This window comes from Heterodontus francisci, chromosome 3 (assembly GCF_036365525.1).
Source record: "Heterodontus francisci isolate sHetFra1 chromosome 3, sHetFra1.hap1, whole genome shotgun sequence".
NCBI classification, from domain to species: Eukaryota; Metazoa; Chordata; class Chondrichthyes; order Heterodontiformes; family Heterodontidae; genus Heterodontus; species Heterodontus francisci.
In genome coordinates this window covers 108,790,217-108,805,649 of record NC_090373.1, presented here as the reverse complement: position 1 = coordinate 108,805,649, position 15,433 = coordinate 108,790,217, and the positions used below count along the sequence as shown (strand labels likewise).

Here is a 15,433-nt window from a genome sequence, read left to right as displayed (position 1 = left end):
ACCTCAGAGGTAGTAATCTCAGGATTACTACCAGTGCCACGTGATAGTCAGAGTAAAAATGAAAGAATAGTCAGGATGAATGCGTGGCTTGAGAGATGGTGCAGGAAGGAGGGGTTCAGATTTTTGGGACATTGGGACCGGTTCTGGGGGAGGTGGGACTATTACAAATTGGACGGTCTACACCTGGGCTGGACTGGAACCAATGTCCTTGGAGGTGCTTTTGCTAATGCTGTTGGGGAGGGTTTAAACTAATGTGGCAGGGGGATGGGAACCAATTGAGGTCAGTTGACAGTAAGGAGGTAGTAACAAAAGCCTGTAAGGAACCAGATAATGAAGTCAGTGTGACTAAGGGGAAGAACAGGCAGGGAGCAGATGATGAATATAAAGGGACTGGTGGTCTGAGGTGCATTTGTTTTAATGCAAGAAGTGTAGTAGGTAAGGCAGATGAACTTAGGGCTTGGATTAGTACCTGGGAGTATGATGTTATTGCTATTACTGAGACTTGGTTGAGGGAAGGGCATGATTGGCAACTAAATATCTCAGGATATCGATGCTTCAGGCGGGATAGAGAGGGAGGTAAAAGGGGTGGAGGAGTTGCATTACTGGTCAAAGAGGATATCACAGCTGTGCTGAAGGAGGGCACTATGGAGGACTCGAGCAGTGAGGCAATATGGACAGAACTCAAAAATAGGAAGGGTGCGGTAACAATGTTGGGGCTGTACTACAGGCCTCCCAACAGCGAGCGTGAGATAGAGGTACAAATATGTAAACAGATTATGGAAAGATGTAGGAGCAACAGGGTGGTGGTGATAGGAGATTTTAATTTTCCCAACATTGACTGGGATTCGCTTAGTGTTAGAGGTCCAGATGGAGCAGAATTTGTAAGGAGCATCCAGGAAGGTTTTCTAGAGCAGTATGTAAATAGTCCAACTCGGGAAGGGGCCATACTGGACCTGGTGTTGGGGAATGAGCCCGGCCAGGTTGTTGAAGTTTCAGTAGGGGACTACTTTGGGAATAGTGATCACAATTCCGTAAGCTTTAAAATACTCATGGACAAAGACGAGAGTGGTCCTCAAGGAAGAGTGCTAAATTGGGGGAAGGCCAACAATACCAAAATTCGGCAGGAGCTGGGAAATGTAGATTGGGAGCAGCTGTTTGAAGGTAAATCCACATGTGATATGTGGGAGGCTTTTAAAGAGAGGTTGATTAGCGTTCAGGAGAGACATGTTCCTGTGAAAATGAGGGATAGAAATGGCAAGATTAGGGAACCATGGATGACAGGTGAAATTGTGAGACTAGCTAAGAGGAAAAAGGAAGCATACATAAGGTGTAGGCGGCTGATGAAAGACGAAGCTTTGAAAGAATATCGGGAATGTAGGACCAATCTGAAACGAGGAATTAAGAGGGCTAAAAGGGGTCATGAAATATCTTTAGCAAACAGGGTTAAGGAAAATCCCAAAGCCTTTTATTCATATATAAGGAGAAAGAGGGTAACTAGAGAAAGGATTGGCCCACTAAAGGACAAAGGAGGAATGTTATGCTTGGACTCAGAGAAAATGGGTGAGATTCTAAACGAGTACTTTGCATCGGTATTCACCGAGGAGAGGGACATGACGGATGTTGAGGTTAGGGACAGATGTTTGATTACTCTAGGTCAAGTCGGCATAAGGAGGGAGGAAGTGTTGGGTATTCTAAAGGGCATTAAGGTGGACAAGTCCCCAGGTCCGGATGGGATCTATCCCAGGTTACTGAGGGAAGCGAGAGAGGAAATAGCTGGGGCCTTAACAGATATCTTTGCAGCATCCTTAAACACGGGTGAGGTCCCGGAGGACTGGAGAATTGCTAATGTTGTCCCCTTGTTTAAGAAGGGTAGCAGCGATAATCCAGGTAATTATAGACCGGTGAGCCTGACGTCAGTGGTAGGGAAGCTGCTGGAGAAGATACTGAGGGATAGGATCTATTCCCATTTGGAAGAAAATAGGCTCATCAGTGATAGGCAACATGGTTTTGTGCAGGGAAGGTCATGTCTTACCAACTTAATAGAATTCTTTGAGGAAGTGACAAAGTTGATTGATGAGGGAAGGGCTGTCGATGTCATATACATGGACTTCAGTAAGGCGTTTGATAAGGTTCCCCATGGCAGGCTGATGGAGAAAGTGAAGGCGCTTGGGGTCCAAGGTGTACTAGCTAGATGGATAAAGAACTGGCTGGGCAACAGGAGACAGAGAGTAGCAGTAGAGGGGAGTTTCTCAAAATGGAGACGTGTGACCAGTGGTGTTCCACAGGGATCCGTGCTGGGACCACTGTTGTTTGTGATATACATTAATGATTTGGAGGAAAGTATAGGTGGACTGATTAGCAAGTTTGCAGACGACACTAAGATTGGTGGAGTAGCAGATAGTGAAGGGGACTGTCAGAGAATACAGCAGAATATAGATAGATTAGAGAGTTGGGCAGAGAAATGGCAGATGGAGTTCAATCAGGGCAAATGCGAGGTGATGCATTTTGGAAGATCCAATTCAAGAGTGAACTATACAGTAAATGGAAAAGTCCTGGGGAAAATTGATGTCCAGAGAGATTTGGGTGTTCAGGTCCACTGTTCCCTGAAGGTGGCAACGCAGGTAAATAGAGTGGTCAAGAAGGCATACGGCATGCTTTCCTTCATCGGACGGGGCATTGAGTACAAGAGTTGGCAGGTCATGTTTACAGTTGTATAGGACTTTGGTTCGGCCACATTTGGAATACTGCGTACAGTTCTGGTCGCCACATTATCAAAAGGATGTGGATGCTTTGGAGAGGGTGCAGAGGAGGTTCACCAGGATGTTGCCTGGTATGGAGGGCGCTAGCTATGAAGAGAGGTTGAGTAGATTAGGATTATTTTCATTAGAAAGACGGAGGTTGAGGGGGGACCTGATTGAGGTGTACAAAATCATGAGAGGTATAGACAGGGTGGACAGCAAGAGGCTTTTTCCCAGAGTGGGGGTTTCAATTACTAGAGGACACGAGTTCAAAGTGAAAGGGGAAATGTTTAGGGGGGATATGCGTGGAAAGTTCTTTACGCAGAGGGTGGTGGGCACCTGGAACGCGTTGCCAGCGGAGGTGGTAGACGCGGGCACGATGGAGTCTTTTAAGATGTATCCAGACAGATACATGAATGGGCAGGAAGAAAAGAGATACAGAACCTTAGAAAATAGGCGACATGTTTAGAGAGAGGATCTGGATCGGCGCAGGCTTGGAGGGCCGAAGGGCCTGTTCCTGTGCTGTAATTATCTTTGTTCTTTGTTCTACCTCCATGTCACGTATGGCTAAGGTTGTATATTCAGGTTTGTCCCTATAGACTCCTTTAAATGCTGTGAGTAGTTTTCTTAGGTCTCCTCGTTGTTCTGTATCGAAATATGAAAGCATAGTGTCTAATCTCCCTAACAATTCAGTATTGGCAAACCAGATAGTAGGAGGTTCAATTTGAGAATTGTCTTGGCCTCCTTCTGTCTCATCTTCACTATCCCTTTCATCCTTCACTGTCCCTACTACCTGACATATCTGTGCTTGCTTATCCTCCTCTCGGCAGTGATATTGTTTCAACATATTGATATGACACAGCCTATTTGTTTTCCGACGATCTGGGGTGTCAATCAAATAATTTACTTTCCCAATCCTTTTGACTACTCTACATGGTCCACTGAACCGCACTTTCAGTGGTTCACCCTGCAAAGGCAGTAATACTAACACAACATCCGCTGGTTGTAATGTTCGAGTCTTGGCATGCTTGCCTGCCCATGTTTTCATGGTTGTTTGGGATGTTTTAAGGAGTTCCTGAGCCACTTTGCAGGCTCTCATGAGCCACTCCCAGACCACAGATACATAATCTAACATGGAAGGGTCGTCCCTCTATTCTAAAAACTTTTCTTTGATTAGTTTCAGAGGACCTCTTACCTCAGGTCCATAAACTAATTCAAAAGAACTAAAACCTGTAGACTCATTAGGCGAATCCCTGGTGGCAAACAAAAGAAATTTCAGCCTTTTGTCCCAATCATGGGGATATTCATGACAGTATGCCCTTATCATCGTTTTGAGGGTTTGATGGTACCATTCTCAAACCTCTTGTGTCTGTGGGTGGTATGCTGAGGACTATATATATATGTTACACCCAGCCTACTCATAACTTACTGAAAATTTTTCGACATAAAATTGGAACCTTGATCCGACTGGATCTCAATCGGTAATCCATATCGAATGAAGAACTGAGTTAACTTCTCTGTCATTACCTTAGCAGAAATTATTCTCAAGGGAATGGCCTCTGGGAACCAAGCAGCCATATTCATAATAGTGAGTATATATTGGTGTCCTGCTTTTTTCGGTAAAGATCCCACACAGTCTACAACACCCTACTAAATGGTTCCCCAAAAACTGGTATGGGAATTAGAAGTGCCAGTTTTATGGCAGTTTGCAGTTTTCCCACAATATGGCATGTATGGCATGTTTCACAAAACTGCACTATGTCCTTGTAAAGACCTGGCCAGTACAAATGTCAACTTATACATGATTGGGTCTTCTGGATTCCTACATGTTCCACTATAGGAATTTCATGGGCTAGCCTTAATATTTCCTGGCTATACTTGGGTGGTACCACTATCAGGTGAACAACTGTTCATTTCTTTGTCCGCAGGTCTGTGAGGAGGTCTCCGCTTCCTCATCAGAATCCCATTTTTAATATAGTAGCCTTCAGGTACTCCCTTTGCCTCACTTCCATTGGAAACGATTCTGCCACTTCATTTAACTCTGGATTGGCTTGCTGAGCCTTGATCAGAGAAGATTTACTGAAATTTCCTTCGGATTATCCTAAATTCATAAAGAAAGTTTCAGATAGTGGAATATCTGTTTGTGGTGCCAATTTGACCTCCATCAATGGAACTTGTTTAGCCATTGTTCGGGTCACTATGAAGGAAAAATTCCTGGAACCTTTTCCTGCAACTGCTCTGTCTGCTTGACGTCACTTGGTCTTTCCGTGACTACTGGAGAAGCTACTACCTTCGCTCCGGCCAAAGTATTCCCCAGGAGTAGGTCAACTCCGTCTACAGGCAAACTATGGACAACTCCCACAGTTACCATTCCAGACATTAGGTCACACTCCAGGTGCACCCGATATACTCCCTGCCAATACCAGTCACTAAAACCTTGGCATTCAATGCGCTCTCTGGTAGAAAAGTTATGCCTTTCCCCAGCAAAAGAGTTTGGGTGGCTCCCTAAGTATAACTATAGGTTTACCTGCCTCACTTGATGGATAAGGAGTTACTTTTCGTTTTGACAAGAATTCCCGATAGTCTTCTCACACAAAGACGCAAGAAAAATTCATCTGTGAACTTCTTTTCGCCAATGACTGTGGGCCAGGAGAGCACAGTCAGTCAGACCTGTATCGGATAACAACACATTTTTCTGAGGTGGCACAACTCTTCAGACTAAAAATCAGTTTAAAGAAAACTGAAGTCCTGCATCAGCCTGCACCCCAAGAAGAATATAGACCACCAAGCATTGTCATCGAGGGAACCAAGCTGAATGCCGTCAAGCAATTTACTTATCAGTGCGACTTCTGCAGCATCCTCAAGATCTGCTGGCAGGACCGCATCACAAACACTGAAGTCCTGGAAACAGCCAACATCACCGTATCAAAGTCATCCTCCTACAAAGCCAACTGCGTTGGGCGGGTCACGTTGCCTGGATGGACGACAGTCTGTTTCAGCTGAACAAAATAAGTAACAGCCATTCACTGGTTCATTCCTCAGGGCAATGCCTTGACCAATCAGAATCAAGCTGCCTGGTTTAAATTTCGAACAAAGTTTGGCAGTTAACTGTCAGCCACCGTAAACTGGTGCATTCTCCAAGGCAACGCTGTTACCAATCAGAGTTCACTTGCCAACCAATCAGCACACTCTTCTCATGCAGTATAAGTTGTTGTTTCCCCCGACATTGGTTATTATTGTGTATTGTCCTGATGAGTGCAAGACGAAAAGCTTCGACAACATGTCTCTATTTTCAGCAGTTCTCAAGTTCTGTACTACCAAACGACTAAAATGGAAAAAGTAAATTGCAATGACCAAGAGGGGAAATGGTACATTTATGGCAGACACAATATTAAGTAATAAACAGCCCATTAACAATCAGATGGCGAGATAGCAAGGAAGGTTAGCAGTAAAATAGAGTATTTAAAGTATCTTAAGAGTAGCTTTCATTGTAGAGGAGTTATCAAATAGGTAACTAAAGGGGTAGAATACATCCAAGTTTAGTTTAGTTTAGTTTAGTTTAGAGATACAGCACTGAAACAGGCCCTTCGGCCCACCGAGTCTGTGCCGACCATCAACCACCCATTTATACTAATCCTACACTAATTCCATATTCCTACCACATCCCCACCTGTCCCTATATTTCCCTACCACCTACGTATACTAGGGGCAATTGCTAATGGCCAATTTACCTATCAACCTGCAAGTCTTTGGCATGTGGGAGGAAACCGGAGCACCCGGAGGAAACCCACGCAGACACAGGGAGAACTTGCAAACTCCACACAGGCAGTACCCGGGTCGCTGGAGCTGTGAGGCTGCGGTGCTAACCACTGCGCCACTGTGTAAAGAGAAAACAGTTGTCAGTAATTAAATTCTTATCAATCTTTGCTGATATATATATAAACGTAGCTGTTGAAAGGCCTATATTTGAAACTTCAGTCTATTAAACACTTTTAATAGTAAAGTTTAAGGCTCCAAAAATCCTTGGATTACAATTACAGCATTTATGCCAAGGTAGCACCCAATGGTGTCCTCCAGCGCTGATTCGGCCAGAGTTTGCAGAGTCAGTGGGATGGTACATCATTTGAATGTGCCAGGTGGTTGCAACCGTTACTTCAGCCACATCTCTAATACCAGTCTGTTCAAATTTCCAGCATCTGTCTGCCATTTTGGTGGAGGGATTCCCTGGCTGCCTTCCCAACCCCAACCAGGGACCAAATGACTCACATTGTTGAGACCACTGAGCTTCCACATACTTGCCATAGTTACTGTTTCTACTACACATAGTCTCCTAGGATCAGGTGTGCTAACTGTCTACCAATATCCATCATTTGTCTTAAAAGGGATGGATAGAAGTTCCATCACTTAAAAGTCAAAGGGAAACCCAGCATACTGGGTCTCGCTGGTCTCTCATCAGATCTGCAGGGAAAACTAACCCAAAGTTTTTGAATCAAAAGGTTGACAGGACAGTCAGCTCCTCTTTCATTTACTTTTTTTAAACCAGTTTTCTTGGAAGCTGGAATCCAGAGCTCTGCACAAGCATTTAAGTATGCTCTACTTTGCTTGATTAGAGAAAGCCATGAGCAGGCTGGTTTAACTGCAGAGTTATCATTCATGGTAGCAGAAGCGTGAGAGATCAGACCCAGAGGTCACATTTTAGGTATCGATGACAGTTGAAAATTGTTTGCCAATATACTAGTTTCATGGCTTCACTCTGAATTTCCTTGATCTTCAATTTTGCTTGACATTTGTCCTCAGCCCTTCCTCCAGCTTGAATGTATGGATTGTGCGTGACAAATTGCAATGGATTCATCACAGCACATTGTTACTTCCTGGATAGGTCAGGCAGGGGTGTGCAGTATGCTCCAGATCATGTGCCACTGATAGTTTGTAGCCTGCTGTGCCCTTCACAACTTTACCATTCGAGAAAGACTGGACTTTAATATTGTTGGTAAGGAGGAATTGGAGCTCGAACTGCATGACAGAAAGCATCATGAAAACCAACAATCAGGGGACAACTCAGTGACTGCTGCAATGGACTTTGGAGCACATCTCATCACTCAAGTCTTTTCTTCCATGCAATACAGTCTGCCTTTGACACAAATGCTTTAGCTCATTGTCCTCCACTTTCTAATAAAGGGACAAAATTGATAGGCAGAATGTACTGCACAGGCTGGCTATGTTCAATGTGGATAAATCCTGGCTTGCATCCAGGTTGCTAAAGGAAGTGGGAATGGAGATAACGGAAGGGCTTGCCATAATCTTCCAATCTTCTCTAGATACGGGGGAGATGCCACAGGGTTGGCAAGTGACAAATGTGACACCTTTATTCAATAAAGGGTGAAAGGACATTCCTTGTAACGACAAGCCGTCAGTTTAATATCTGTGGTGGGTCAGGTTTTAGGAACAATACTCAGGTAAAAAAAAACAACAGGCGCTTAGAGAAGTTTGAGTTAATTGGGGAGAGCCAGCATGGGTTTGTAAAAAGGCAGATTGCGCTTGACAAATCGAATTGAGTTTTTGATGATGTAACAGAGAAGGTTGATGAAGGGAAAACAATGGATGCTGTCTATATGGATTTTAAGAAAGTGTTTGACAAAATACCACATAAAAGCTTTTCGTTGTGCAGCTTTTCCAGGAGCACAGGCATTGCGAGCGAGGAGTGAACAGCTGGGAAGTCAATTTCATCGGCAGTTTCGGTGGAGCAGGGACTGCTGGGTAAGTAGAAACCTATATATTTGGGCTGTTTCTGAACCCGAGACACTACTCTTGTAGTGTCTCCCACCCGCCCTCCTCCTCTTACCAAAAAAAAAGGACTCGGTTGTGTGTAGGTAAGGTAAGGCTTTTTCTATTTCTCTTCCTGTTTTATCGTGTGATTGGTTAAAAACTTGGGAATTTAGAATAGTGGGAATGGAGGTTAAGGCAGTTGAATGTTCCTCCTGCAGAATGTGGGAGGTAAGGGTCGCCAAGGGTGTCCCTGCTGACTGCATCTGCAGGAAGTGCACCCAGCTCCAGCTCCTCGAGGACCGCGTTAGGGAACTGGAGCTGGAGCTGGGGGAACTTCGGATCATTCGGGAGGCGGAGGGGATTATTGAGAGGAGTTATCGGGAGGCAGTCACACCTCAGGTAAAAGAAGAAGGTAGATGGGTTACCGTCAGGGGAAGGAGAGGGAACCAGCAGGCAGTGCAGGGATCCCCTGTGGCCGTTTCCCTCAACAACAGGTATACCGTTTTGGATACTGTTGGGGGAGACGACTTACCAGGGGTAGGCAATGGGATACAGGTCTCTGGCGCAGAGTCTGTCCCTGTTGCTCAGAAGGGAAGGGGTAAGAGGAGCAGAGCATTAGTCATTGGGGACTCCATAGTTAGGGGAACAGATGGGAGGTTTTGTGGGAACGAGAGAGACTCACGGTTGGTGTGTTGCCTCCCAGGTGCCAGGGTACGTGATGTCTCGGATCGTGTTTTTGGGATCCTCAAGGGGGAGGGGGAGCAGCCCCAAGTCGTGGTACACATAGGCACCAACGACATAGGTAGGAAGACAGATGGGGATTTAAGGCAGAAATTCAGGGAGCTAGGGTGGAAGCTTAGAGCGAGAACAAACAGAGTTGTTATCTCTGGGTTGTTGCCCGTGCCACGTGCTAGCGAAGTGAGGAATAGGGAGAGAGAGGAGTTGAACACGTGGCTGCAGGGATGGTGTAGGAGGGAGGGTTTTGGTTTCCTGGATAATTGAGGCTCTTTCTGGGGTAGGTGGGACCTCTACAAACAGGATGGTCTTCACCTGAACCAGAGGGGTACCAATATCCTGGGGGGGAGATTTGCTAGTGCTCTTCGGGGGGGTTTAAACTAATTCAGCAGGGGGATGGGAACCTAAATTGTAGTTCCAGTGTGCAGGATGTTGAGAGTAGTGAGGTCAGGGATAAGGTTATAAGGACACAAGAGGGCACTGGCAAGCAAGAGCTTGGTTTAAAATGTGTCTACTTCAACGCCAGGAGCATCCGGAATAAGGTGGGTGAGCTTGCAGCATGGGTTGGTACCTGGGATCTCGATGTTGTGGCCATTTCAGAGACATGGGTAGTGCAGGGACAGGAATGGATGTTGCGGGTTCCGGGATTTAGATGTTTCACTAAGAAGAGAGAAGATGGTAAAAGGGGGGGGGGGGGGGGGGGGGTGTGGCATTGTTAATCAAGGAGAGTATTACAGCGGCAGAAAGGACGTTTGAGGACTCGTCTACTGAGGTAGTCTGGGCCGAGGTTAGAAACAAGAGGAGAGGTCACTGTGTTGGGAGTTTTCTATAGACCTCCAAATAGTTCGAGAGATGCAGAGGAAAGGATAGCAAAGATGATTCTTGACAGGAGCGAGAGTAACAGGGTAGTGGTTATGGGGGACTTTAACTTTCCAAATATTGACTGGAAATACTATAGTTCGAGTACTTTAGATGGGTCTGTTTTTGTCCAGTGTGTGCAGGAGGGTTTTCTGACACAGTATGTAGACAGGCAAACCAGGGGCGATGCCACATTGGATTTGGTACTGGGTAATGAACCCGGCCAGGTGTTAGATTTAGAAGTTGGTGAGCACTTTGGTGATAGTGATCACAATTCGGTTAGGTTTACCTTAGCGATGGGCAGGGACAGGCATATACAGCAGGGCAAGAATTATAGCTGGGGGAAAGGAAATTATGATGCGATTAGGCAAGATTTAGAATGCGTAGGATGGGGAAGGAAACTGCAGGGGATGGGCACAATCGAAATGTGGAGCTTATTCAAGGAGCAGCTACTGCGTGTCCTTGATAAGTATGTACCTGTCAGGCAGGGAGGAAGTTGTCGAGCGAGGGAGCCGTGGTTTACTAAAGAAGTTGAAGAGCTTGTCAAGAGGAAGAAGAAGGCTTATGTTAGGATGAGACGTGAAGGCTCAGTTAGGGCGCTTGAGAGTTACAAGCTAGCCAGGAAGGATCTAAAGGGAGAGATAAGAAGAGCAAGGAGAGGACACGAGAAGACATTGGCGGATAGGATCAAAGAAAACCCTAAGGCTTTCTATAGGTATATCAGGAATAAAAGAATGACTAGAGATAGGTTAGGGCCAATCAAGGATAGTAGTGGGAAGTTGTGTGTGGAATCGGAGGAGATAGGGGAAGTGTTAAATGAATATTTTTCGTCAGTATTTACAGTGGAGAAAGAAAATGTTGTCGAGGAGAATACTGAGATACAGACTACTAGGCTAGATGGGATTGAGGTTCACAAGGAGGAGGTGTTAGCAATTTTGGAAAGTGTGAAAATAGATAAGTCCCCTGGGCCAGATGGGATTTATCCTAGGATTCTCTGGGAAGCTAGGGAGGAGATTGCAGAGCCTTTGTCCTTGATTTTTACGTCGTCATTGTCGACAGGAATAGTGCCGGAAGACTGGAGGATAGCAAATGTTGTCCCCTTGTTCAAGAAGGGGAGTAGAGACAGCCCTGGTAATTATAGACCTGTGAGCCTTACTTCGGTTGTGGGTAAAATGTCGGAAAAGGTTATAAGAGATAGGATTTATAATCATCTTGAAAAGAATAAGTTCATTAGAGATAGTCAGCACGGTTTTGTGAAGGGTAGGTCGTGCCTCACAAACCTTATTGAGTTTTTTGACAAGGTGACCAAACAGGTGGATGAGGGTAAAGCCGTGGATGTGGTCTATATGGATTTCAGTAAGGCGTTTGATAAAGTTCCCCACGGTAGGCTATTGCAGAAAATACAGAAGTATGGGATTGAAGGTGAATTAGTGCTTTGGATCAGAAATTGGCTTGCTGAAAGAAGACAGAGGGTGGTGGTTGATGGTAAATGTTCATCCTGGAGTATAGTTACTAGTGGTGTACCGCAAGGATCTGTTTTGGGGCCACTGCTGTTTGTCATTTTTATAAATGACCTGGATGAGGGTGTAGAAGGGTGGGTTAGTAAATTTGCGGATGACACGAAGGACGGTGGAGTTGTGGATAGTGCCGAAGGATGTTGTAGGTTACAGAGGGACATAGATAGGCTGCAGAGCTGGGCTGAGAGATGGCAAATAGAGTTTAATGCGGAAAAGTGTGAGGTGATTCACTTCGGAAGGAGTAACAGGATTGCAGAATACTGGGCTAATGGGAAGATTCTTGGTCGTGTAGATGAGCAGAGAGATCTTGGTGTCCAGGTACATAAATCCCTGAAAGTTGCCACCCAGGTTAATAGAGCTGTTAAGAAGGCATATGGTGTGTTAGCTTTTATTAGTAGGGGGATCGAGTTTAGGAGCCACGAGGTCATGCTGCAGCTGTACAGAACTCTGGTGCGGCCGCACCTGGAGTATTGCGTGCAGTTCTGGTCACCGCATTATAGGAAGGATGTGGAAGCTTTGGAAAAGGTACTAGGATGTTGCCTGGTATGGAGGGAAGGTCTTACGAGGAAAGGCTGAGGGACTTGAGGTTGTTTTCGTTAGAGAGAAGGAGGAGAAGAGGTGACTTAATAGAGACATATAAGATAATCAGAGGGTTGGACAGGGTGGATAGTGAGAGCCTTTTTCCTCGGATGGTGATGGCAAACACGAGGGGACATAGCTTTAAGTTGAGGGGTGATAGATGTAGGACAGATGTCAGAGGTAGTTTCTTTACACAGAGAGTAGTAGGGGCGTGGAACGCCCTGCCTGCAACAGTAGTAGACTCGCCAACTTTAAGGGCATTTAAGTGGTCATTGGATAGACATATGGATGAAAATGGAATAGTGTCGGTCAGACGGTTTCACAGGTCGGCGCAACATCGAGGGCTGAAGGGCCTGTACTGCGCTGTAATGTTCTATGTTCTAAAAGGCTGGTTAACAAAACTGAGGCTCATGGAATAGGAGGGTCAGTGTCAGCTTGGATAAAAAAATTGGCTTAAGGACAGAAAACAGCAAGTCATGGTAAATGGTTGTTTTTCAGAATGGAGGATGGTAGACAGTGGTGTTCCCCAAAGTTCAGTGCTCGGACCACTGCTTTTTTGATATATATAATATATATTGCAATACAGAATAAAATTTCAAAATTTGCTGATGATACCAAACTTGGAGGTGCGGCAGACAGTAAGGATGATGTCAATCAATTGCAACAGGATATAGATAGGCTAACAGAATGGGCAGGTGGAAATACAGAGAAATGTGAGGTGATCCATTTTGGAAAAGGGATAGGGAGAGGCAATACAGACTTAAGAGCACTGTTCTAAAGAGTGTACATGGAGAGAGGGACCACGTGCATAAATCTTTGCAGATGGCAGAACATATTGAGAGAGTAGCTGTCAAAGCATATGGGATTTTGGGCTTCATAAATAGAAGAATTGCGTACAAAAACAGGGAAGTTATGCTGAACCTTTATGAAGTTCTGGTTAGGCCACAACTGGAGTATTGCATCCAGTTCTGGTCACCACAGTTTAGCAATGGTGTGAGGGTCCTTGAGAGGGTGCAGAGGAGATTTACCAGGATGATTCCAGGGATGAGGAATTTTAGCTAGAACATGAGGTTGGAGAAGCTGGGGTTGTTCTCCTTGGAGCAAACGAGATTGCGGGGAGATTTGATACAGAGGTACAAGATTATAACAGATTTAGATAGAGTAGACAAAAGAAAAACTGTTCCCATCAGCTGATGGCACAAGGACCAGGGGACACAGATTTAAGGTTTTGGGTAAGGGATGCGGGGGCAGGAGGAATGTGAGGAAGAACTTTTTGACGCAGTGGGTGGTAATGAACTGGAACTCGCTGCCTGCAAGGGTGGTGGAAGTGGAGAAGATGAATGATTTCAGAAGGCAATTGGATGGGCACGTGAGGGAAATAAAGTTACAGGGCTACGGGGATAGAGCAGAGCAATGGGACTGATTGGATTGCTTTACAGAGAGCTAGCATGAACTGGATGGGCCAAATGGCCTTCTTCTGTGCCTTAATGACTCTATGATTCCTCCCATTCACTATACATCCTATCACATGATAACATCAGCTTTCTTTGCCTTATAGGAATATGTCAATAACCTGATTGAATAAGGTAACACCCAAAAAGTGTACACTTTTCTGTAAGACTTTAACCTCCATGCATTCCAAAAGTATTATGTCGGTGCACTTTTTATTTAATACAATAAAGTCTAAAGTGAACAAAAGCAAACCTACTCTTTTCTAACTCCATGCTTTCCAGGGATGCAGACATGTGACTTTTTTAAAATCTATTTTAGTGCTCCTTCTAGGTACAACCTGAGGGCTATGATTATGGGAAGTGGCTGACCATTCACTCTCCAAAAAAAAGGGTCATGTGACTGAGATGGCCCTCATATCATGGCACCTAGTTTCTGGCTGGGAGCTGATGCTGGCTGCCTCACAGGAACCTACTCCTGAGGATCCTGGTCTCACCACCCACATTCCACTGGTGTGGTACTCTGATGGGCAAGGCCACATGGCATATTCTGCTGATCCTCAGAGACAGCAATATTAGGAATATGAATTCCAGCCATTGCCATTGTACTGGGCCCTAGATCTATGGCCCCATTGATCGCTGGTTTAATGGCACCTTTCAGAGCCTCAAGGGTAAGTCATATCTAACTAACCAAGTGAATTTTTGAGGAGGTTACTAACATGGTAATTCAGGGAGCATCTATGGATGTTATTTATGCGCACTTCCAGAAAGTACTCAATAAGGTTCGATTCAAGCAGCTGTTAGCAAGAATGAAAGTACATGCAATTGGAGGCAACCTAACGACAGAGAATCATAGAATGCTATAGCATCGAAGGAGATCATTTAGTCCATTGTGTCTGTGATGGTTCTTTGGTAGAGCTATGCAATTAATCCCACTCTCCTACTCTTTCCCAATAGTTCGGTAAATGCTTTGCCTTCAAGACTTTATAATTGAATCTGCTTCCACTATCCTTCAAGGCAGTACATTCCAGATCACAACAACTCATTGTGTAAAAAAACTTTCCTCGTGTCACATCTGGCTCCTTTGCCAATCACCTTAAATTTGTGTCCTCTGGTTATCTACCCTCCTGTTACTGGGAACAGATGCCACTTATTTACTCTATCAAAACTATTCGTGATTTTGAACACCTCTATCAAATTTCTTCTTAAGCTTCTTTGCTCGAAGGAGAGCACCACAAGCTCCTCCACATAACTAAACCCTCTCATTTCTGGTAAGTTTCATATCTTCTGCACCCTCTTCAAGACCTTGACATCCCTCCTAAAGTATGCTCTCCAGAATAGGATAGCTGAGGCCTTCTTTTTTCTTTTGGGCCTCCTTATCTCGAGAGACAATGGATACGCGCCTGGAGGTGGTCAGTGGTTTGTGAAGCAGCGCCTGGAGTGGCTATAAAGGCCAATTCTGGAGTGACAGGCTCTTCCACAGGTGCTGCAGAGAAATTTGTTTGTTGGGGCTGTTGCACAGTTGGCTCTCCCCTTGCGCCTCTGTCTTTTTTCCTGCCAACTACTAAGTCTCTTCGACTCGCCACAATTTAGCCCTGTCTTTATGGCTGCCCGCCAGCTCTGGCGAATGCTGGCAACTGACTCCCACGACTTGTGATCAATGTCACACGATTTCATGTCGCGTTTGCAGACGTCTTTATAACGGAGACATGGACGGCCGGTGGGTCTGATACCAGTGGCGAGCTCGCTGTACAATGTGTCTTTGGGGATCCTGCCATCTTCCATGCGGCTC

At 45.2% G+C, this 15,433-nt stretch overlaps 1 protein-coding gene across 6 annotated transcripts in view; it reads right to left on the bottom strand.

The window, feature by feature from the left end:
- The window catches only part of tbc1d32 (TBC1 domain family, member 32), a 356,785-nt gene that overhangs the window by 108,414 nt on the left and 232,938 nt on the right, over window positions 1-15,433 (bottom strand). The window contains exon 29 of one of the 6 annotated variants that reach the window (XM_068025418.1): window positions 6,014-6,063. The exons of the other annotated variants lie outside the window; for them this stretch is intronic. Within the exon in view, the coding sequence (XP_067881519.1) occupies window positions 6,053-6,063 (11 nt within the window). The 3' untranslated portion in view covers window positions 6,014-6,052. Of the gene's footprint in view, window positions 1-6,013; window positions 6,064-15,433 lie in introns of those variants that run through there. 6 annotated transcript variants of the gene reach the window in all.